Source organism: Physella acuta, unplaced genomic scaffold (genome assembly GCF_028476545.2).
Source record: "Physella acuta isolate Inbredline_101_S28 unplaced genomic scaffold, ASM2847654v3 ptg002107l, whole genome shotgun sequence".
Classification (NCBI taxonomy): Eukaryota; Metazoa; Mollusca; class Gastropoda; family Physidae; genus Physella; species Physella acuta.
Window position 1 is genome coordinate 65,866 of NW_026733608.1, and position 24,307 is coordinate 90,172.

The 24,307-nt window shown below is 38.6% G+C and overlaps 1 protein-coding gene across 3 annotated transcripts in view; it reads right to left on the reverse strand.

Annotated features, from left to right (window-relative positions):
* The window catches only part of LOC131932187 (uncharacterized), a 49,604-nt gene that overhangs the window by 24,916 nt on the left and 381 nt on the right, over window positions 1–24,307 (reverse strand). For all 3 annotated transcript variants that reach the window (XM_059289062.1, XM_059289061.1, XM_059289060.1), the window contains exon 2: window positions 3,353–4,815. In XM_059289062.1, the coding sequence (XP_059145045.1) occupies window positions 3,353–4,815 (1,463 nt within the window). The remainder of the gene's footprint in view (window positions 1–3,352; window positions 4,816–24,307) is intronic.

The following is a 24,307-nucleotide window of genomic DNA, read 5'->3' on the forward strand; positions in this document are numbered from 1 at the left end:
TGAACGTTTTTAAACATCTAATAACCTAGTTTTCGGTGTAGGTCATACATGTAATACACTAGACAATGGTTTAGCCATGCTCTCCATAAGGCTAACACACATAACTAACTGGTGTGTATCAGTATCAATCGGCCTACAGAGTTGTAGATGGTCTACATACAAGGAAGGGAACCAACAGATGGCCGGCTCCTAGCCAGACACTTGGGAGAGGTAACTGATTCTCTGATAGCAAACACACGAGGACAACCAGCTACAGCCACGAGGGTTGTGTGTAGACAACCTTGTACACACGATGACAACCAGCTCCAACCCTAAATGGTTGTAGGTGTCATACAGTGTACACATACTGACAACCAGCTCCAACCCAATAATGTTGTGGGTGTTATACAGTTCAAATACAAGAACAACCAGCTCCAACCCCAAATGGTTGTGTGTCATACAAGGACAACCCAAAATGGCTGTCGGTATTTAACCATGTACATACAAGAACAACTAGCTCTCACCCATGAGTAACACACTTATTTGCTCACGATATGAAATAAGCCTTACTGAGACACGTACTGATTGAACAAAGTAATCCTTTCGTTTTTTTATGTCGCGCATGTAGTCCTTATATGTATCGTAGTTCAGAAAATGGGAGATAGCTACACTGGGGAAGGTAACAAAGATTGAATTGGTAACAATATTTAGGGAGGTGCTCAAAACAAAGGGTAACTTTTGGTCCAAGTTGATAAACTTGGTAGTGTTCATTGTAATACATGAGCTCATCGCTTTGGGGTACAGTATGATCAATGTATGTCTTAGCCGTATCATCGACTTGAGGCATGGTCTTGACCCTGCAAGGCACAGGCCGACTGTATGTTCTAGCAGGGTCCCCGAGAGAAAATTCGTGCCCATGTACCAAGTTGTGAAGGCTCTTAAAGGAAATTATTGACTGTTGATAAACGAAATGATTCTCTGGGGTTTTAAAAAGCAATAGAAATTATGAAAAGTAGCTTCTTTAACATTCAAGTCAATTTTAAAAAATTACAGAACCATATTTCCCCCTTCCCCCTGCTGTACCCTCCCCATCTAATATGGACTTGTTCCTGCCATACAATGTAGAGCGTCAACAACAAAAAAGGAGAGAGAAAAAAAATAGAAGACCCATTAACCATATAGCACAGTACCCCAAAGTTCCCAATCAGACTTGGAATAGTCGATCAATTAGGTCGAGCCATGGGCGAACACACGCACGCGAGGCACGGCTTGAGCATGCACACGGGGTCAAAGTTGAAGGAAAACATGACACGCGCGGTAAAGAGGAAGGCGTACTGACAGATGCCTGAATGCTGAGACAAGCCTCAACACAAGGTCCAACAACTCACTGGCGTGGGGGGTAACTCGGGGAGCTCGAGAAAAGGGGTAAGGGTGGACTCGAATGCGTTCGCTCACGGTTTTATATTATGGTGTAGGCCTTAGGAGAGAGGAAGGGAAATGCTGAAATGGGATTTTAAATACCGCGCTAATGTAAAAAGGTGTGGGCAAAACAATGTATGGGTCCGTTAGTAGACGGTAATGGTTAGGTTGATGGATTGACTGAATTAGAAGATACAGAAGCTCAACGGTGTTTAAATAGATATGTAGCCCATATAATATGGGTAGATCTACGATGGGCATATAAAATAGTTCAGGAAACAGAATATGGTGGGTTCGATAGCCAGGTAATGTTAAATTTATAATAAAATGGCGGGTTTGATAATACAGTGGGTTCGATTCCAAGTTTTGATTAAAAGATGGTTAAATCTCTAAAAAAAAACAGTGTGTTCGAAGAGAATGGGGTTGAGAGAGACTGGATTAGAGATATGGGTAATTCAACCGTGATGTGAGCTGAACACCAAGTCTTGTGAAAGTCTGAATAGTGGGCTCTACTACTTTATATGGAGCCTTAAATTTACTCTTTAAAAAAATCTATACAATAATTAATTATAGGGGGATGGAAATGAAGGTTTCTTTTTAAAAGTTCTATTATATGGCTGGGTGTAAATTAATGGGTTGAAATGACAGATGGGTAAATCAAATAGAGTTAATGGAATGATTGATTGGTTTATTTCACATAGACCCCTTGATCTTATGTTGTGTACATTTCACAGATTGCTTGAAAGATAAGACTAAACTAAAAAAATTTCAACAGCTGGATTAAAGAAATACAGAACAATTCATAAAGGAGTATAATACTTCTATTGCTAACCGAGCTATAGATTATGTTTAACAAAGCATTAAAGCTGACAGCTCTCTTACATCATAAGATCCTGCATACATCAAATAGCCTATTGGTCATTTTATGAACTATTATTCTACAAATTAACTCAACAAATAAACTACAAATAAACTCTTGAATAAATTAGAAAAATAATCCTTGTCCATCCTCTATCAACATGGCACCAGTGATTTGGGAGAAGAAAATCAGTCAACTTTAATTCAGCAAAGGTATCACTATTACACCTTTAATCTCATTTTTCAAACTGGTCACAAATTACATTACACTTTGGGCATCCCTAACCCTAACCCTTGGGCAATCAGATCATAAATTATATTATTGTTTGGTCCTCAAGATCTCAATTAATATTTCAGTACTTTGGCTGACAAAGTTACAAATTGAAAACCATCAGTTTAACAACTCTGTAACCAAGATGTGCACCATAAATGGAGGGGGGGGGGGGACTGAGCCAGCAACCAGAGTTTCAGATCCAGTGAGGATATCAAAATAATCAACTAACCAAACAGTATTCCACAAGAAAACTCAATGCATTACCTACTTGGAGGATCATTATACAAATACATTTCTCTACACCAGTAGTTTCAACTGCATTTAAAAAATTAGCTATACATCAAACTATCTGTTTTAAACCTCTATTAAGCTTTTACAAAAAGTGAAGTAAAAAAAAAACTGAAACTAATCAATAAAAAATTAAAAAAATATTCTGTGACACAACTAAAACCTAGCCCTAACTCAGAAACCTAACAAGAATTGATATTTTAATAAAATTATATACAGATTACTGGTTTTAAACAGAAAAAACTGCGCTATTGATTATACACTAATGTATTTATCCAACTTAAAAATGTATATTACTTATTTAAAAAAAAGAAAATTTTGTCTTAAGTATTGTCAAGCTTCAAACAAAAAACAATTAAAATGGTATGTCTAGCAGTGAGTGATAAGCACAGGCAAGAGAAGTAATTCCAGCATTAGTGTTGATCTGCATGCGAGGCTGATGCTCTGTCTCAATGAGTGAAAGATAAATTACATTTTTTTTTAAATGATGAAATAGAAAGGGGAAGTAGCAGAAGTAAATCTGGAGGTACTGACCTGTATGTATGCGCACATGCTGTTGTAGGTGTGAAAGCTGCTTGAAGGCCCGGTCACAGAAAGAACAGATGTGTTTGCGCACCCCCGTGTGCACCAGGTTGTGCTGGGCCAACTGTTGTTTGCTACGGAACATCTTTAAACAGGTCAAACAGGGGTGGGTCTTCTCCAGCTCCCTGCCCTGACCGTGGCCGGACGACGACGCCCCGATAGAATGGTCATCCATGAGCCCTGAAAGAGACTGACTCGCCCTCTCAGACAGCATGGGGATCCCATGACTGTGGTGTCTCCCCACCAGGTCGGCCAATGATTCGTCGCTCCCGTGCCCCATGTGAGGCGCAGCACTGTTCGACCGTGCTAGTCCTAGCGCCCCTAAGTGTCCCATCATTGAGTTAGGGGGCAGGGGGCCAGGCATGAGACCCCCATCGGGTGAAGACTTGTTGAGATTTGACGCCACCGCTGCGATAGTTTCCTCTATAAGAGATGTAGACTGGTGACCAGATGACCGATCCGTGGATGATGATGATGAAGAATACACAGCACGAGAAAGATCACGAGCGTCATTACGACTGTTTGGCTCCTGCAATAGCGTGGAGCCTGGCCGCGAGTGCAGCTGACCGTTATTGTTGTCTAGACCGTAAGCTGACATGCCCCCTCGGCCGTTATGGTTACTGCTGTCCCCACCCATAGCCTGCTGGGAATGGTGGTCTACAAGACCAGGGTGGGAGTGGGACGGGTGCTCACCTCTCATGTGCGGGGGCAGGGAGTGTCCGCCATGCTGCTGGTCCAGATTATGCTGACCACCACCCCCCATGGAAGGTGGCCGGCCTCGTGAAGACATTGAGTCCAACAAACTTTGAGAAGACTGCTCAGGGTATCCTTGGTCAGATAAACCATTCCCGTTGCCACCGCTGAGCCCCACGCTCCCCCGCCCATCCGAGGACATAGAATTTCCTAAATGTTGCACTCGACTGTCCCCCACAGGAGTCATGTTCCTCATTGGCTGATTTATCCTGTCCCCTAGTCCCGACATGGGGCGCATACCATTGTTATTTCCAGAGCCCATCCCAATGTCTCTGTCATTACCCAACTGCCGCATTCCTTGGCCCCCGTCATTTAAACCAATTCTATCATGCAGCTGTTGTCTCCTAGCGTTGGAGTCAAGAGACTGGTCCGAGCCTCGGCCTAAGTCAGCCAGTGACTGGGCGGAGTGACCTCCCCCTGCCAGGTGCTCCAGGGAACTGCCTGTCTCGCTGAGATCCAGCATGCTGTGAGCCGCATGCTCCGCCATGCTGTGGGCATGGTCAAGGGATGAGTGCTGGTCAGCCATGCTGACCCCAGTGTGTTGATCCACCAAGGACTGACTCATCTGATGCTGGTCCGGATGCTGTTGCTGTTGTTGGGTTGGTGTGTTAAGGTTCTGGGGTGGCATTTGGTAAGCAGTGCCTCCACTTCTGTGATCATCTCTATAAAAAAAAGGAAAAAAACATTCAATCAAAAGAGCAAATGAAATGAAAGTAAAAAAAAATGACACTTACAAATGTTACATTGTTAACAATTTACATTACAACACTTTACTCAAAACACAATCAAACTTAGCAAAAATATTCGAAATTCATTTTATTAAACATGGCTTTACAAGTGATACTTTTTAAAATGTTAATATTGTACTTGTACAGTCAGTTCTAATAACAGGATATTATTTTTTCAAGTGATTCCAAGAAATATGTTGCAAGAACAGCAGTAAATACAATATACTAGAGCAAATTTTTAGTAGACCCAGATAGTTTGTACTCCACATTCACATCTTTGTACTGACAACTTGTAAATCAAATTACACACAATGTACAGGATATGTGAGGGGGAGGGGGGAAGGGGAAGAGAAGTTGGGGGTGGGATTTGAGGCAGGGGATGGGGGCTATTGGGGAGTACAAACTAAAAACTGCAGGCAATCAATCCATTTTAACAGGGCTGTACATTTTCCTAAAACCGAGAAACCAAGAGTTTTCCCCTGCACAATCAGGCCAAACAATATCCAAAGTAAGCTCCCTTCAATCATTTTTTTCCTCTCTCGACTGCTTCTCTCCCTTCCCCCCTCCCCACAACACCACCTACATTTTCACTCCAACGTAATCTTCACCTTCCAGCCTCCACCACACAGACACACACACCAAAAATAAAAGCTGAGGTTAAGACCAGTCAAGCAAGCCAGGCAGCATCGAGCAGACAAGGCACTGTGTCCTCCTGTGTGTTTGTGTGTGTGTGTGTGTGTGTGTGCTACTGTACAACCGCTGTGGACCAGGTGATGGTAGCGCCACGTCTTATACACCACGTACAATCTACTTAGGGAGAACTCATTCAAGCAAATACAATTACAACTACAACTACAAACAAGCATATTGGCCTTGAGATATGTTTTTTCTTAGACACAATGTTAAGAATAAGAGACTCCGCCAATAAAACTTAAAACTACATATCTCTCTTATCCTTGAGATAACGCGGTTTCTTATAAGTTGGAGCGATCTTAGATAAAACAAAAACTGAATCGGCTTTATACGTTTACAAGTATGCTTTGTGAACTGCATGCGATGTTCTATTTTCCTTTACCACAAACTTGAAGAAGAACTAATTGCAACAGTTATTGCGTCCTTGACACATTTTTTTTTTAGATATACACTTACATTGCTAGAAAGAACGGAATCTACAGGATGAAAGAAATCACCTAACACAATATCCTTGAGATAACGCTAGTTTTTACACATACGCATTGCTGAGGAGTGATTCAACATGATCATTTGAAAGAACCGTTTTTCTTAGATGTTAAGAAGGGGTGATGCAACCACTACACAAGTGTGAGCTTGAAATAACGCTGATTTCGGATTCAACTCACATTGTAAGAAAAACAAATAACCTAAAAAAAAAAAAAATTTTTAAATAAAAATACGTCCCTAATTTAAAAAAATAACTATTTTACAAGTGAATTTCTTGACTGGATAGTTGCTGGAAATGTTAATCAACATATGTAAGGATGTAGTAGGGTCAACAAAGGGGCCACATCCACAGAAACTGTGGTTGTAATCCAGCTAAGCAGAGTGTGAACGATCGCACCCATTGGTCAACATGCATCGCCTGCTGTCAACTCCAAGATAAGAAGCTCAACACTAGATGTGAAGAAGCGGCCAACACGATTACAAATCAATTACTTCCGCGGTCTGGTTAACGAGCCCCACCCACGCGATCCACGCATCTCCTTCATCAGAACCTACATACAAGTATCATATAAATATACACTATAACTCACTCTAAAAGAAAGTAGCCAACATCTTCAGTGATAGACTGAAGTGATAGCCCAGACATGAACTTATGATGAGCGTAAAAAAAAAACAGATCTCAAAGAGAATGTGTAGGTGACAACGACAACACAATATTTGACAATGTTTCAACTCACGTATGAGTTGGGGGTTCAAACGTCGTTTCTAAACCAAACAAACACATTCATAACATATTCTTAAAACACCAAATACCGGCGGGAAAGAATGTATTTTCAAACCCCAGAAACCCATGTCCCAGCCACTTTCTGTTTGAAAAAAAAAACGTGGCCGGCTGGCCAGAAGCGCGTGATTGCGGGCAGCTTGGCGGCTCCGATGGCATTGTGTCATCCCATCGATTCAGCTCCCAGCGTCTACCTCGTACATCGGTAATGAGAGACTCAACAAAAGGCTTGTGTACCGACTGTGTCGCAGACGGTCCCCGTAGACGGGAAAACTGAGACCTACAGACGGCTCGGGGAATCAGAAATAGAACGCATACATTAAATATTTCGCGAGAGCCGGGCTGGTGCAATCACAGTGTTGGCTCCACAATAAAGGTTGCTGGGTCTATGCTGACCGACACAACTGAGTAGGTTATTCCTTACATATGATAAGTAGCGGATCTTTGACAACAGACTCACATGTCCAAAGTTCACACGCAAGATTTTAAGACCCCCCCCCCCCCCCCATTTTTTATATATTTTAACGTCTTAAAAAGACTGGATAACTGTTTAAAAAAAAAGTAAATATAAATGAGCTTATATTTAAAACCGAATAAAATGTTTTAATGGCCGTCCATAAAGTCAACACCTTTAACTTGAACTTTGAAACGCAATAATCCGCCTCTGGTGGTTTTGGCTGTAGATCACAAGAAAACATGAGCTTTTCATTTCCTATATCCTGCCCAGTGCTTAGACATGTCAAAAAAAACGAGGGGGTGGGGGGGGGGGGGGATAAGAACCTTAGCATTGACCCCAGCTAAACCTCAGCCTTGATCCCTAACTAAACCCTTGAAAACGAACATCTTAACCTAGGCTCGGCAAAGTTCACAAATTGTTTCTGTACATAGAAATCTTTAGGAAGAGTTGTATTAAATCATATTTTAATTACTCTAAACAGAAAAAAAGTAATTAGAATTATTGTCATAAGTTTATTTTATTCCACCTATCTTTCAGTAACCCTTGGTCTAATGCAAAACGAAGCTTTTGTTCTTTACCAGTGGCTTAACCTAACCACAGACCTGTAGCTAATGAAAAACCATAGAAAGTATAGTAGTCAAGCGACACGTCCATTATGTCCAACAGTGATCCATATACCATATAACGGAAAGGTACAAAAAATAATGTTTTAGTACTAACAAGTAAAAAGATGTGTACAATCTTAATATATATATATATATATATATATATATATATATATATATATATATATATATATATATATATATATATATATAACAAAGGTTGTATTCGCATTGAAAACTTAATTAGTCACTTTGTCTTTCTTTATTATGTATCGCCCCGCCCCCACCCTTGTCTTTTTAAAAAAAATTAAAATTTATTTAATTAGTATGTCTGCATTTTTTTAGTTTTCATCATATGTGGGGTTGGGGGACGCTTTTACTTTTACACATTTATTTTTAGTCCTTAGCAGTGCCTTACTTAGTATGACAACACTTCTCCTAGCTGTCCCCAGTCTTTCCTGGACTGGCTACATTATTTGCTTTACATCTTTCCTCTCCCCCCCCCCCCTCAAGCGGGACAGCCCTTACAGTCCTAGTTTTGTGTGAGGAATTAGCCAGTTGTAAAAGTATGTGGAGATAATCGAAAACACTATTCATGTGGTACTAGCTTGTGGTACTCGAAAATACCAAATGTGTTTTGAGAGCATTAAAATGGTACATAGGTACTTGAAGGTACTGAGATAGTACTTTCAGATACTAGGATATACTTGTAGGTACTGAGATGTGGTACTTATAAGTACTAAGATGGGTGGTACTTATAAGTACGAAGAATGGTACTTTTAAGTACTAAGATATGGTACTTGAAAGTACTAATACGTCACTTGCAAGTAATACAATCAGGTGCTGTGGATTGGCTAGTGAAAATAACTAGACACTATACACGCCTTATAGTATTGTAAACCGTATATCTCTCAAAACAGGGAAGGTTGGTACTTAAATATACTTCGCAAACTTCAACTTGACAACAATGAAAAAAGTATAAGCCATGGTAAATTCGTGGAGCAGAGAGGGGACGAACGAGAGAAAGAAACGTATGACTACATTCATCATTGTCCTCCTCCTGTTTGACGAGAGGGGAGCCTCTACTTGGTGTACCACAATTCCTCGTATCAATGGCCTTCCCCCTATTAATACACCTCCAATGTGTATTTCTTTACTCGACCGTGTCCTCGGCATTTCAAATGAGGCAAATAATGGGTTTGTGTGCGCGTAGATATGCTCCAGGATGGGTAGTCAGTCCCAGGCCAGCTTAAGATCACAGCGTCACAAAGACGATAATAACGCGGCCTTTTTAAAATCGTATTAAGAACATAGCATTTTTAGAAGAATGTTGGAAACTTAAGTCGAATACTTAGATCTAACATCTCTCTAGAGCGTACTTTTCATACAGGAAAAGTCAGTTCCATAGTGGGGTTTCTAGTGACGGGTACTTGGTTTGAACAAGTGCGTGCTGTATAAAACGATCCACCAATATCTCGGGGCAAACCTCGATAATCAATCAATCGATACTGACATCACGGCCTTTCAGTTCTGTGTGGAGAGGGTGAAAGAAGTATGTTGGGGTGAGTAGAGGGCAGGCTATAACGTATGTGCCTCATCACCGCTTCTTTGGTGGGTATATGTAGCATGTCAAGGGCGAGAAGAAAGTTTCATTTCAACTAGTAACAGGCTAACTAGGAGAGTGTCGCTAGAAGGCATACACGTTGACATTTGCATGAGTAATGCTAGGGATTGATATAAGGTTAAATAAGTGAGAAACGACACAATCTGTACATTCAATGAGAAGGGGATACAGCATGACATTGGAGACATGAAAAGAAAGAAATTGTCAATTAAATGAGAAATGGCATAGCACATGTTACATGGACAGAATGGAAATAGAATTAATCATGAATTAGATGAATAATGGTATAAAGCATAATACTGAATAAGAAAATGTTTTAGCAATATAGTCTTATAAAACAAGCCACTGTCATTGGTCATCAACACCCCCATCTACACAGCCTGATATGGTACCAAACAACTTAAGTCACTATACATCATCTAGAACAGCAAAAAGTAGCCTAACAGCGGTCAGGGATCTGCTTATTAAACGATATCATTGTGTTATGTATAAAAACTGCTTAATTATATTTTCATAGGTGTTGACGTTCAATTTAAAAAGATAAATGTATTGTTTAATCGACTTCTCCCAATGGGGTCGGTAGGTACAATAACTAAAATGACTTCGGTATTATTGTCATTTACTTATTACTTGAGGGCGCCTTACTCAGCTGAAATGACCACCCGGCATAAGATAAGGCGTCGATTAAAGAAGGCTTGGACATGTCCTGCAGTAAGGGCCAACAGCAACACAAACAAGATAAAACAGTGAGCCGAATGTACGGATGATAACAAGCTAAATTAAACGACACGACTAGTCGGCATGTATCAACTGAGTGATCAATAAAGATAAACGGATCATTGCCAGTGGAATCTAAATGTCACTTATTTGAAACTCGGGTTTGTAAAAATATATGAAATCAGTTTTTTCTTCTTAAAATTAACCCCCCCCCCCCCCTTTTTTTTTTCAGACAAGGTACAAATCTCTGATTTCCTCAACACCTCAGCAGCTAAAAATACAACCATATTGAGGCAACATACTCATTCTGCGTTACTAAAATTGCCCAGAGGAGTGCATGATGTATCAATACCGGGCCGCCTGAGTGTGCCGAGAGTTGAATAGTTCACGGAGGTATGGTAATGTTTCTGACAGGTGAACTAGGCCAAAGTCTTCGTGTTGTGCTGCCCGTCCCTACAGGGCTAGGGTCCGAGCATCTGTACAGGCCTCGCTTCTCGTGCTCAGCTTCTAGTTCCCATCAATTGTTGGCAGTTGCTACATATAATCAAAATAGCATTTTTAGCATCTACTTATGTGCTATAAATACTATAGTGAAATAAAAAAAAATTTATTAGCTATACAAAATTTAGACCTAGCTTTGTTACAAATAATTAAAGTAACATTAAGAAGCTCTCGTGAACGTAGCAATAGTTTTTGTAGCATGAGCTACAAATGATGAAAGTAGTATTTCTTTTTCAAGGACGATGACAGTGTACAAAATAAAATAGGGTGCCCAACGATTAGCCGTACCCATATATAGAAAAGAGTCCTAGGCGCTTTGGGTTAGGGTTAAACTTAGGCCTTGGGTTAGGTTTCGGGTTACATCTACGTCACTGTTAAGACTACACTCTACAACATAAATTATATGCTATTGGGTGTTGTTTTTTTTTCGTGAGTTCACTCAATGTTTTGTCTAGGTATAACTGATGAAATCAGTACTCTGTTCACAACGCGATAATACCATGACAGCAACAATACAATCTGTAACCGTACCTTAATACAAAAACATCAAAGTGTGAATGAACATATAAATTATAATTAGATCATCAGACACCTCAGGCCTATCCAATTGCACGTGATTAACAATGCACACGACATGGACCAGGCAGAGATGCCAGCTATAAACTAAAAACTTCAAGGCACTTCAAGACAAGAGAACAATAGAAAGAAAGAAGGGGGGGGGGGAGAGAGAATGAAAGTGAGAAGAAAATAAAAAAAAAAAAAAAAAAGCATGCAGGTGAACAGCGCCAGTAAGACAGGTATTCAAATATGTTCCCACTTCTCAACGAGGCCGTAGGTCCAAGTGGGTTACAAGCAAACAGCACAGGGAGAGGGGGGGAGGTGATAGCGTCTACACACACACACACACACACGACATGCACAACAACACCGGCCTTACACGGCTGTCACCTACCACAGGCCACTAACTGGGTTCAAACTCTACTACAACTGCTGCTGTTGTTTTTTTTATTTGCCCCTAGCCTACTGATACGAGTGATTCGTATTAAACCCTGGGTTAGATAGACAATAAGGACCTAATACGGAGTATACAGTTTCACGTGTGCACATTTTAACTATGAAATAATATAGTCTACATATTTTCCACACACTCGTTCTACATGCCTGTGTAACATTCATACATACATATGTATGTTAACACATGTATGTATGTTACATAGGCATACACTCATAATCTTACTATCACAAGATTCTGGGGTTGTGAGTTATCAGTTTATGTTTGTTACAAGTGAGTGAAAAAAAAATGTCAATCTTACCAGCGCAATGGTTCCTTGTGTGTCTGTATCAAATCGTGTACATACAGTGTTTCATCTAAGTAAATGTGCTCTAACATCTTCATCCATTTTTTCTTGTAAATCATTTTTTGGACAACAGCTAGGTTGACCGGCAATAAACAACACCTCTGTGTGTTAATGATGTCCAATCACGGTTTATACAAAGATATAAAATATAAGTTTTTTTTTTCGACTGGCAGGATTGTGATGGCTGGTATAACTATATAAGGGAGTATCAGAACAAATTGATTACCTTTTCACCACGAGTATGCGACTATCGACATAATTAATTAGCATACAATCAATGTAACCTACACTACATCAGAATGATCAAAGGGACAGTGCAGGTACTGATATAAACAAATAATCGACCTTTTTTAATTTGCAGAATACGGTGCAAATACTAACACGATTGGCAATGAATTACACGAAAATAAATTAATAATTCACTACGCCATGACTGTATTTAACTTAGTGCTAAAGCATCTTCTATTGAATAAACGTTCAACATAAGCAATTTAAATGCAGGATTAGGTTTCGGATGGATTAATTAATGACCAGTTTCGGGCGAAAATCAATACAAATTTCGTTTTAAAAAAATATATTTTAAAAGCATTTTATTTAAAATTAAAATGGACTTCTTAAAAATTTCTTCATAAATTAAAATACTCTTCATACTGCATTCCTTAAATTGTGTAAGAATGCTAATACATTTGAAAACAAACGGCATTTTTCCAACGCACTAATCACAAAATCACTAGATCTAGATCTGCAAACTACCGAAGAAATAGCAACACTATAAAATATCATTTTTCCGTTCCAAGAATAAGAATGATTCACGTGTGACACTGGCCTTAATAATGGATGCACGCATCGTGAAATAAACACTGTACGTTTTCTCTGAATGAATTATGCAAATATAGCGTAATTTTTTTTTTCCACTTATTAAAAGCCAGAGGCATATTTTTTCCTCTTCACATATCACTGTGTCACTTTTTTAAATCCTTGAATAGCTTAATCACAGTAGTCATTTTTTAAACTTTTTTTTTCAATTATCCGCGTAGTGCTTAATTCTCGGAAAATAAAAAAAAGTTCCATTTAAACTTTATAACTGATAGGGCATTTAAAAAGGGGGTAAAAACTAGCCTAACAGATATCTAAAGGGGAAAAAAAATGTTAATAAAAACTATACAGACCAAACGGAACAGACCAAAATAAACAAAGAACAAGAAAAAAATGAAAGAACCCCACTATCACTAGTAGAGCCAGAGAACGAAGGAGAGAAGGAAAAAAATAGCTGGAAAAAATATCCAGCAGTGGAAGAGAGGAGAAGGCAGGCGACTAAAAAAAGAACGTCTTGATGAACCTATTTTCCCCCTCGCTTCAACGTTCGGTATTGGAAGCTTGAGTCGAGCGAGGTCTGCCATAGCCATTATACCGCGCCAGCTACCGTTTTCAACTGAAAAAAGGCGCTTAGATAAATAACAGGCGAGAAGAGGGAAATGGTTGGACTGGAAACGGGGACGGGTTGGGGAGGCGCGGAATCTATCAGTGTGTTGGCTGTTATATCAAAAATAAAACGTATAGTCACTATAGATTGGAGAGGCGTTTTTATGTATAAATTTTTTTTAAGAAAATAATTACCAAAAGTTTGATGGTAAAATATTCCAACCAATTGCTTTTTATTCCATCTACCGTAATAAGTATAATACACAAGGAAATAAAATTGTTCAGTCAAACGGGAAATGCAAACGCAATAGAATAGAACTATAATAAATTGAGTTAGGTTTTACTACAGAACATTTATTAGACTGAGAACTATGGCACTGGCTGCAACGTTATAGAGCGTTGCACAAGAGTATCGATTTTTTTCCCCTCTCCCATTCCCTCATTGGGAGGGGTGGGAGGGGGGGGAAGGGCTAGGTCGAACTAGGCAGACTTGCATTCAATGCATCCCTGCCTTCAGTACCCCCTCCCCTTTTCACTGGGGAAAAAGTCATAAAAGACAAGTCTGACACAAGTGAGAAGGGGCGGGAAGCCTCGGCGCGAGAAGGGGAAAAAAAAACGACTGGGGCCGCCGGCAGAGCGCGGGGGGAAAAAGGAATGCCGTGTCCGTCTGTCCGTTTGCGTGGCTGACTGGCTGGTTCAATGATTTGGTCTGGCCTAGCTGGGGTTTATGTTGGCGCGCAAAGAGAGAAGGAAGCACGGCCGTAGTGGGAGAGGAACACGCGGAGCGAGAGACGAGGGAGGAAACTAGCGAATGGTTTAGAGCAGAACAGAATAAGATAATAAAACGACGATAGGAATAACAATAAAAGAGCGGGGCGAAATGGGGTGGTGGGGGAGGGGGGGGACGTGAAAGAATAAATGAAGGAGCGAATATCCCCAGTTGAGGAGAGGGTAAATAAAGGGGAGCTCAACTACTTAAAAACTTTTTACCAGCATGAAGACATGGGACAAGGCGGTGAGGCAGATATCAAAAGGTTTCATACAGTGACACACAGAAATGGACAAGAGGAATTCATCATTTATACAACTATATATATATATATATATATATATATATATATATATAATACAAATATTCAACTAATTATCTTGAAATGATCATGAACTTTATCCCACCGAGTCCCACACGTTGATGGTGTTGGGACAGAAGCGGCGACACATGTGAGATAGAAATAAACTGATTTGTCGATGCGTAAGGATTAAATCAGTACAACAAAGAAGGACGAGAATATAATATGTATAAAAAAAAGTGATCGGGAGGGGGTGTTGTAGGGGTGGTATAGCTGGGCAAGGAGTATATTTTTTTTTACCAGTTTGACTTCCTTTTTTTTTAAAAGAGGACCTGCTAATTTGAAAGTCATATTGGGCATACTGCATAATAAATATAGTAGCCTAATGCAGGATTCGGGGTAAAAAAAAAAAAACAACACATCTAACGAATGTCAAGAACTGCTAATATTTCAATCGTTTAAAACAGAAGAGGTCAGTATCGTGTGACATTTTAAAAATCTTCACTGCGCGAGTTATTATAAGGGTTCAGATGCAGTTTCATTAGGGGAGTTAAGCGGCGTGAATGAAGCAGATCAAGCACGCAGATTAGCCGCGGAAAACGGAGAAAAGGTGGGTTTTCAACAGCAAAAAAATCACATTTAATTGGCGATTTTACCCAGTCTTTCAGTCAAGTCTAAAATGTATAGGGTTTTTTCACTCTCTGACGCAACTACAAAAAATTGGTTTCTATGTGGTTTTGTCCACTATGATGCAAATATAAATTCGTTTCGTGTGGTTTTATCTGCGTGCGGTTTAATCCACTCCCTGATGCAACTTTTTAACAAAAAAGTTGGTTTCGATGTGGTTTTATCCACTCTCTGATTAAACTAAAAAAAAATGGTTTTATCCACTCTCTGATGCAACTTTTTGAAAAATTGTTTCCATGTGGTTTTATCCACTCTCTGAATGAAACTAAAAAAAATTGTGTTTTATAAACTCTCTGATGCAACCAAAAAGATGGGTGTCCGTTTGGTTTTTATCCCTTTTGACTGTGCTATAAATTGGTTTACCTATGGTTTTATCCATTCTAATTCGATTCTGCCGGCACAGCACGAAAGCTACTTTCAAATCCGCACCACAAAATGGGATTTGACCACAATGAACTGTCCAGGTCAATTTAATAGATGGGCTGCGGTTAAAACATGGGGAGTGGGGTGGGGGGGGGGGACAACAGAGTGGGAGAGGTTGAAGGCTAACATACACAATTCAATATAGCCACCCTAGATTTGGGGTAAAAATTCTCAAGAACAAGTAGAAATATTTTAGGGGCAAGTTGAAATATTTTAGGGGCAAGTAGAAGTATTTGAAAAGCCAGTAGAAATATTTTGGAGCAAGCAGAAATATTTGAAAAGCCAGTAGAAATATTTTGGAGCAAAGTAGAAATATTTGAAAAGCCAGTAGAAATATTTGAGGAGCAAGTAGAAATATTTGAGGAGCAAGTAGAAATATTTGAGGAGCAAGTAGAAATATTTGAGGAGCAAGTAGATATATTTTTTGAGCAAGTAGATATATTTGAAGACCAAGTAGGAATATTTGAGGAGCAAGTAGATATATTTTTTGAGCAAGTAGATATATTTGAAGACCAAGTAGGAATATTTGAGGAGCAAGTAGAAATATTTGAAATACCAGTAGATATGTCTGAGGGTAAAGTAGAAATATTTGATGAGTAAGTAGATATATTTTTGGAGTAAGTAAATATATTTGAGGATCCAGTAGAAATTGGAGCAAGTAGAAAACTGGAGGAACAAAGAAATCTTTTTGGGTAAAACATAGAAATCGTGTCACCTAGAGTGCAGCCTAGAGGCGTTGGTAAAAAGAGGCAGTACAGTGACAGCAACATAGTGTATGTAGTCTGTGGTCGGCGGTTTACCGTAGATTACCATGACACAGGCGCATACAAGAAGACAGAAGCATTGACTCTACTGGCAGCAGTGCTACTATTTACGACATTCGGTACTTCCACCCATCCCTTTAAATCAGGGGTCTCCAAACTTTTCAGCCCGAGGGCCGCATTAATTATCAAATATTATTTCGGGGGCCAGTTTCTTCCAGGCATCTCTTTGGGGTGGCGGAGCCCCCCCCCCCCCCCTCTTCCCACCAAAGAAAATATACCCCCTCTCCCTACCCCCAACGAAATATAAATTATACAGAAATATATATACATTTCAGCGACTCATCCAATGCAATTGAAAAATGGTGAAACTTGCATGCATTTTCACTGTTTGAGTCACAATGTTTTCATTAATGTCTGCAACAAGGCGGGCAATGGTATCTGCACCCAAAGCTACATTTTCAAATTGTTTTGAATTTTCTGGGCAAAGTTCCTCAAACACCTCCAACAAACATTTTCCCGTGGACAAAAATATCTCCGCGGGCCGGATGAGAGGACCTTGCGGGCCGCATCCGGCCAGCGGGCCGTAGTTTGTAGACCCCTGCTTTAAATGAGTGAAAGAAAGTGCAATAAATAACCGTTGGTCCCAGATTTATTTTTTTAATAATTAAAAGGGTGGGAGGAAAAGATCGGAGTCTGGTCTAGCCAGGGAAGACAATACGTACAGTGGGGGAAAAGGGGGGGGGGGATGACGGGCGTGACTGTGAGAGTGTGCATGTGCGCGTGAGCGAACGAGCGAACAAATGAATGAACAACAGTTCCATCGCGACAGTAAGGGTCAGTAGGCTTAAGGAATAATTGACATTTTTCCCCGGGAGAGAAAAAGCACACGGCCGGGTAGGGGAGGGAATACCGCGTTGATCCAAATAGTTTTTTCGGCATTGATTTTTCTTTTAGCCCGGAGACTGAAAGACTGACAGAGGGCAGTACTGTATAGGGACGGAAGGTACAGACAAACAGGCCAGCACTATGGGCGGTGGGGTGGTGGGGGGTGGCGAGGGGAGGATGAGGATGAGGAGGAAGCGAGGTGTAGAGGTTTTCAAGAAGATTCAGAGGGTAGTCCTATGTATAGAATAGAAAGAAGATGATTTTCTAAAAGAGCCAAAAGTAGAGGAATGCTAAAGGGGTAAAATAAAATCGAAATACGTTTGTCATTTCATCGCCCAGACGCGCGGTGATTTCGCAAATAGATATCGTTTTAATAGGAATTAACTCATTGTTCGATCGTTGTGTTTTAGGGCGAGAGATGGCAGGAGACGAGCGAGGTACAAAAGAAACCATGGCGAGCTGGTGTTTATCAAGATTAGCACCGATCGATTGAGACATGATGAGCCATTACTGTGACCAGCCACTCCATGTTGCGCATGTGTATTGGCAACCAAAGGCCGGACTACGCAGCCCAGCACAAAGCGGCAGCCGTTGATTTCCACGCAAGGAGAATGTGAAGTGCGTCAGATAAACCATCAGATGTACCCGATTTAGATCCGGGGTCGGAGAGACTCAACAGTCAGACGGAGGTGTACAGGCCAGGGTGTAGGATTCAGGGGAAGGGACATTTGATAGCACGTAACTAGACCAGGCGGTCAATGGCCTCCCTCCTGCCTATACACCCCCCACCCCCCGACTGCCAAGACGTCCTACCCAAGTAGGGTTGGTTTATTTTTGCTATCATTAGTAACGATCGTTAGGATGGTTGGACAGGTCTAAAATCAGAGCTTAAAATAACATGCCATTTCCGACTTGCATGGGGGGTAGTGAAGCCTTATAAGCTGACATCAGGAAATTAGTAGTTTAAGAAGAAAATAAAAGGCGGCACCTCATACACCAAAAAAATATAACTAGAATATAAAATACGATGGAAAATATTCGAACATGTACAGTTGGACGTAGAGAGACGCAGGAATTGTAAAGTTAGTTCAAAATATTTACTGGCAAATTCAGCATAAGGAGGCAATGCGAGCACCCAAGTGGAACATTACTACATTCTCTACACGCAAACAGTACTTCAGCTATGCTGACTATCACAGTGCTACATTCAAACCCGACCTCAACTATATAGACTATCACACTGCTACACTCAAACCCGACCTCAACTATGCTGACTATCACTGTACTACATTCAAACCTGACCTCAGCTATGCTGACTATCACACTGCTACACTCAAACCTGACCTCAGCTATGATGACTATCACACTGTTACACCCAAACCCGACCTCAGCTATGCTGACTATCACAGTGCTACACTCAAACCTGACCTCAGCTATGCTGACTATCACAGTGCTACATTCAAACCTGACCTCAGCTATGCTGACTATCACAGTGCTACATTCAAACCTGACCTCAACTATGCTGACTATCACAGTGCTACATTCAAACCTGACCTCAGCTATGCTATCACAGTGCTACATTCAAACCTGACCTCAGCTATGCTATCACAGTGCTACATTCAAACCTGACCTCAGCTATGCTATCACAGTGCTACATTCAAACCTGACCTCAGCTATGCTGACTATCACAGTGCTACATTCAAACCTGACCTCAGCTATGCTATCACAGTGCTACATTCAAACCTGACCTCAGCTATGCTATCACAGTGCTACATTCAAACCTGACCTCAGCTATGCTATCACAGTGCTACATTCAAACCTGACCTCAGCTATGCTATCACAGTGCTACATTCAAACCTGACCTCAGCTATGCTGACTATCACAGTGCTACATTCAAACCTGACCTCAGCTATGCTATCACAGTGCTACATTCAAACCTGACCTCAGCTATGCTATCACAGTGCTACATTCAAACCTGACCTCAGCTATGCTATCACAGTGCTACATTCAAACCTGACCTCAGCTATGCTATCACAGTGCTACATTCAAACCTGACCACAGCTATGCTGACTATCACACTGCTACACTCAAACCCAACCTCAGCTATGCTGACTATCACAGTGCTACATTCAAACCTGACCTCAGCTATGCTGACTATCACAGTGCTACATTCAAACCCAACCTCAGCTATGCTGACTATCACAGTGCTACATTCAAACCTGACCTCAGCTATGCTGACTATCACAGTGCTACATTCAAACCTGACTATCACAGTGCTAAATTCAAACCTGACCACAGCTATGCTGACTATCACACTGCTACACTCAAACCCGACCTCAGCTATGCTGACTATCACTGTACTACATTCAAACCTGACCTCAGCTATGCTATCACACTGCTACACTCAAACCTGACCTCAGCTATGCTATCACACTGCTACACTCAAACCTGACCTCAACTATATAGACTATCACAGTGCCTCATTCAAACCTGACCTCAACTATGCCGACTATCACTGTACTACATTTTAACTTTACCGTAGCAAAATTGTCTATCATATGTATTATATTCAAACCTGACCAATGCAATAGCAATTTGGTTAGCAGCACTTGACTAAATCTTTAATGTATATAAACCCAAATCTTGCTCTATTATTACAGCCATCAGCGACAATAAATAAAGATATGATGCATGTAGTTGATGATGAAAGATAGTAAGCTTATTTCTACTTTTTTAAACTACATCTGGATACGAAAAGAGAAAAATTTTCAAAAACAAAGGCAGTTAAAAAAAGAATATAAATTAAAAAACTAAATGAATTATCCACATACAGTAGAATTAGCCAGGCAACACAAATATTACTAAAACTGAGAAAACTTTAACTGAAGAGGTTTATATATATATATATATATATATATATATATATATATAATGTAAAGATGATAGTTCAATCCTTATTTGTAGCTACATCACGTAGCAACTCTCTATATAAACAAATAATTGGTACATAAATATGACAGTCTGGAGATCTTGTCCGTCTTAACTTCCCAGATTCATATTACCGACACATATTAATCAATTAAAAGATTTCCCATGAAACATCATCTCAGTTCTTTTTCAGGCAAAACCTTTAACAAATTCTATCTCAAAGATTACATTGGAAAGAAATGACATTTCAAGTTAATCATCATTCTTTAGGTTTCTATGAAACAATATTTTTAAATAACGTTACTCATCATTGTAATTAAAAAATTTACTATTTTTTGTTTCACTTTCTTCAAATACTAAAGTAAAATTTGATTTTTTATTTCTTGATTGCATCCCTTTAGGTTATTTTAACAACCACAGACATGTTAAGAAACACATAATAAATTAGATCAAAACCATCAGATTTTTAAAAAAGAAGAATTTAAGAAGTGTGTTTTTGGGTCATGGCTGTCAATCTGTAGTTTTTTCTCTAAAGTTTAGGGGTGGTCCATAAAATGACATCAAGCTTTTTTTTTTAAATCACTAAATGCCAGACTGAAAAATTATAAATTACTTTATAAAATGCATGTGTGCTGTCACACTTTGTGACACCTCCCTGTCCCCTCTACCCCCCAGGAGTGTGACTTCATTTATCAACAACCACTATTTATGGACAAATATGCTAAGTACATTTAGATTTTTCTCCATAAACATAGCAAAGTAATCTATTAGTAAGATCATAGTAAAATAATCACATATTAGGAGTATCAACATAAAGAGACTATATTTTAAACTTACTAAAAACCTCCCATTGTACAGCATTGTTAAATAGAAGGGGATAGAAAAGAAAAGTTTAAATAAATTATTTGACATTAAAACACTGTGTTCATTATATATTTTTTGCTGCAGAAGATTTTTAAAAATAAAAATCTGTACAAGAATGTATTAAGTCCCTTTATTAATAATGAACAAGATACTGTTCTAAAATAAAAATAAAACCATGACAAGGGGTTGGGTTAAAATTACTATGGGTTTAGTTTTAGACCCTGGTTAGCATCTGGGAGGTTTGACAGCTAGAACTATCAACCTTGTAAGCCTATAAAATATATGGCAATTGGGTGTGGGCTTGAAATGTGATATAGCATTTATTTTGTATTTCTTAAAAATGAAAATCATGAAATCTTGTTTGGTATCATTAGAACTATGGTTACTTTAAGAGGTGTATAACTTAAAGGGGTGTTTATCACTTGGCAGGAGGGATGATGTAATGCTAGGTGTAAAAACTACCTAAGATGCTGTTCGTTTATGGACAACTTCTTGTAACTTTTAACAGTTTTATATTTTTTAATTGATCATACTACTTGCTATTTTTTTTTTTATATTCCAGTTTTTTGTACAATTTTGTACAAAGAAAGAAAATTACCTTATAGATTATCAACTATGTAAAATTCACAGTATGTTTTTCTCCTTAATATATAACACCAATCTAAATTTTGTTAAGCCTAGAGGATGCCACCCCAAGTACAGATAGCAAATCTCTGAAAAAAAATGCTTTAAGTTTAACTTTAAATAAAGCACTGTACGGTCTCAGTCCAAGACAAAAAAGGGGGAAAATTATTAGAAATTATGCACTTAAATTTTAGAAATGAATAAACTAACTTTGTGCTTGCTTTAGAATTATAAAAAGGTAGGTAAGCAAAAAAATGTAACCTGCAAGAAAAAAAATGTCAACTAGGCCTAACTAAAATAAAATATACTTAAACAGTGAAATTTTAAATGCTAATCTATAGAATTAAGCTGGACATAGGAAATAATTCTATATTAAAACGACATGCAGTTTGTTCTTTAGTCAATACAACTGGATGGTCTGTTCAGATTTAAAGTAACTTGGAGGAGTAAAATTATATTTGCATGGAGTTTATAAAATGAAAATAACAAATTGACGAACGAGTTTCTACTACTTATACTACTTAAAACTTAATAGTGTTTTTTCAATCTGAAATGATTACTTTTAGGAATGAATCTGGAATAATCAGTAAACTAAGCTTGTACTTTAGAAAGAATCAGAAGAGCACAAAATGGTAATTATAGACATTTAAAAAATAATTACCAATATAATTTAATCTTAATAATTATTAGTCCTACTGTTTGTTAGAAGCATTCATGAAATGCATTTATTTGAAGATAAAAATCAAATGATATGATTTCAAAATTTAGCAATCACGTAAATAATAAATAGCTGTAGAAAGGACATTTAGACACAACGTTTCCTATATAACATTTGAAAACATTCCCGTAGACAGTCGTACAAAATATTATATCACTGTTATTTGGAACTAGAACAACCTTCTCTGTGTTTAAATAAATTTTCATAATTATATCGTTTTAGAGAAAAAAAAGCTTTTTTCAACTTCATTAAATACAACAGAGTGGTCTAGCGGTAGAGAGCTGGACTGCTAACCCGTAAGTCTCGAGTTTGAATCCGGGTTCAAGTCAGTAGACCGTCCCTGAGTCCACCCAACTCTGATGGGTACCTAACTCACGTTAGGGAAAGTGAAGGCGGCTGGGCTTAGTGCTGACCACACTATCTCTTCATATGCCGAGGTCACAGAAACAAGTGAACTCTACTTCACTTGCCCCATAGACCATCAGGTTTGAAAGGGAAACTTTACTTTAAATATAATAACTAGGTTTTATAGTAGTATGTATGAAAAAAAGGAAGGATGTATATACCAGTTAAAATCAGGTTAATTGTCCAACCATTTTTTTTTAAATGTAGTGTTTTATAACACTGCTCAATAACACCCTCCCATAACATACAACACAACAAGATGGTAAACCACCTGCTACCCCCTTCACATTAAACAATATGTACTATCCCTAATAAGTTATTTTTGTTATTTCAGAGTTAGATAGATAGCTGTTTTTATATTCTTTTTTAAAACACATTTGTAATACCTGAAATAAAATTTATTTTTTTACAGATAAAACATCATTTACACAAAGAAAAAACTGAACTACTATTCAAGAAGAAAACTTTAAATGCAAACAAAAAACAAAATTAATAAATAAAGGGAAACAACTAATGGCATTAGTATTTATTATAATATTTCTATTCTAAACCTATTGGTATAAGTAACACGATTTAGGCTAATAAACTGTTTACAAATACAAAATCTTTTTGCAATCATGGATAAAATGCTTCTTTCCCTTCCCCCCATCTAAAAACGAAGAATGAATTGAGCTTATTTTCATATTAAAATGCAGCCCCTTAATTTCTGCCCTTGGAAGCTGAAAATATAGTCTACCAATTAATTTACTAGTGCTAAAGAATAACTAATCTAAGTAAAATATCCTCTTTCTTGTCTATAATTTAAAAATGTATAGTCCTATTAGCCTATTGAATTTTAAAATTAATCAACAATAACTAGGATAAGAATAGTACTTTATAATTCATAAACCATATTTAATAGGCCTAGGCCCAATTATAGTACTTAGTTATATCTAAAAAGCCTAAACTGTAGGGTTATTGCTAATTAAGAAAGTCTCTATAACTAAGTAGGCAATAGATAGGCCTATACTCATGTAAAATTGACAAAAGACGGAATAGTTAGACTGTAGGCCTATAGGCTATTTCTAGGCCCATTTATTTAAAATTAGTAGGCTTAATACTATTAGGCATTAGGCCTATGGGCTTGAAATTTAATAATGTTTAATTAGGCCTAATCAGGTCTAATATTTTGTAGGCTAGGTCTACTACTAACTAAACTAAAGTTAATAGCAAATAGTTATTTTGTTAGTTGGGCATGCCCCCATAGTTCCATGCTATTTAGGTAGGCATAATTTTATTAGGTCTATAAAAGTAGAATTCCCCCCCCCCCTCCATATTATAAGCCTAGGGCCTAGAGTAGGGCTAATTTATTAATAAATAAATAGAAATTTAGGCCCCTAATTTTTTTTTTATTATTTAGGCCTATTTGGCTAAT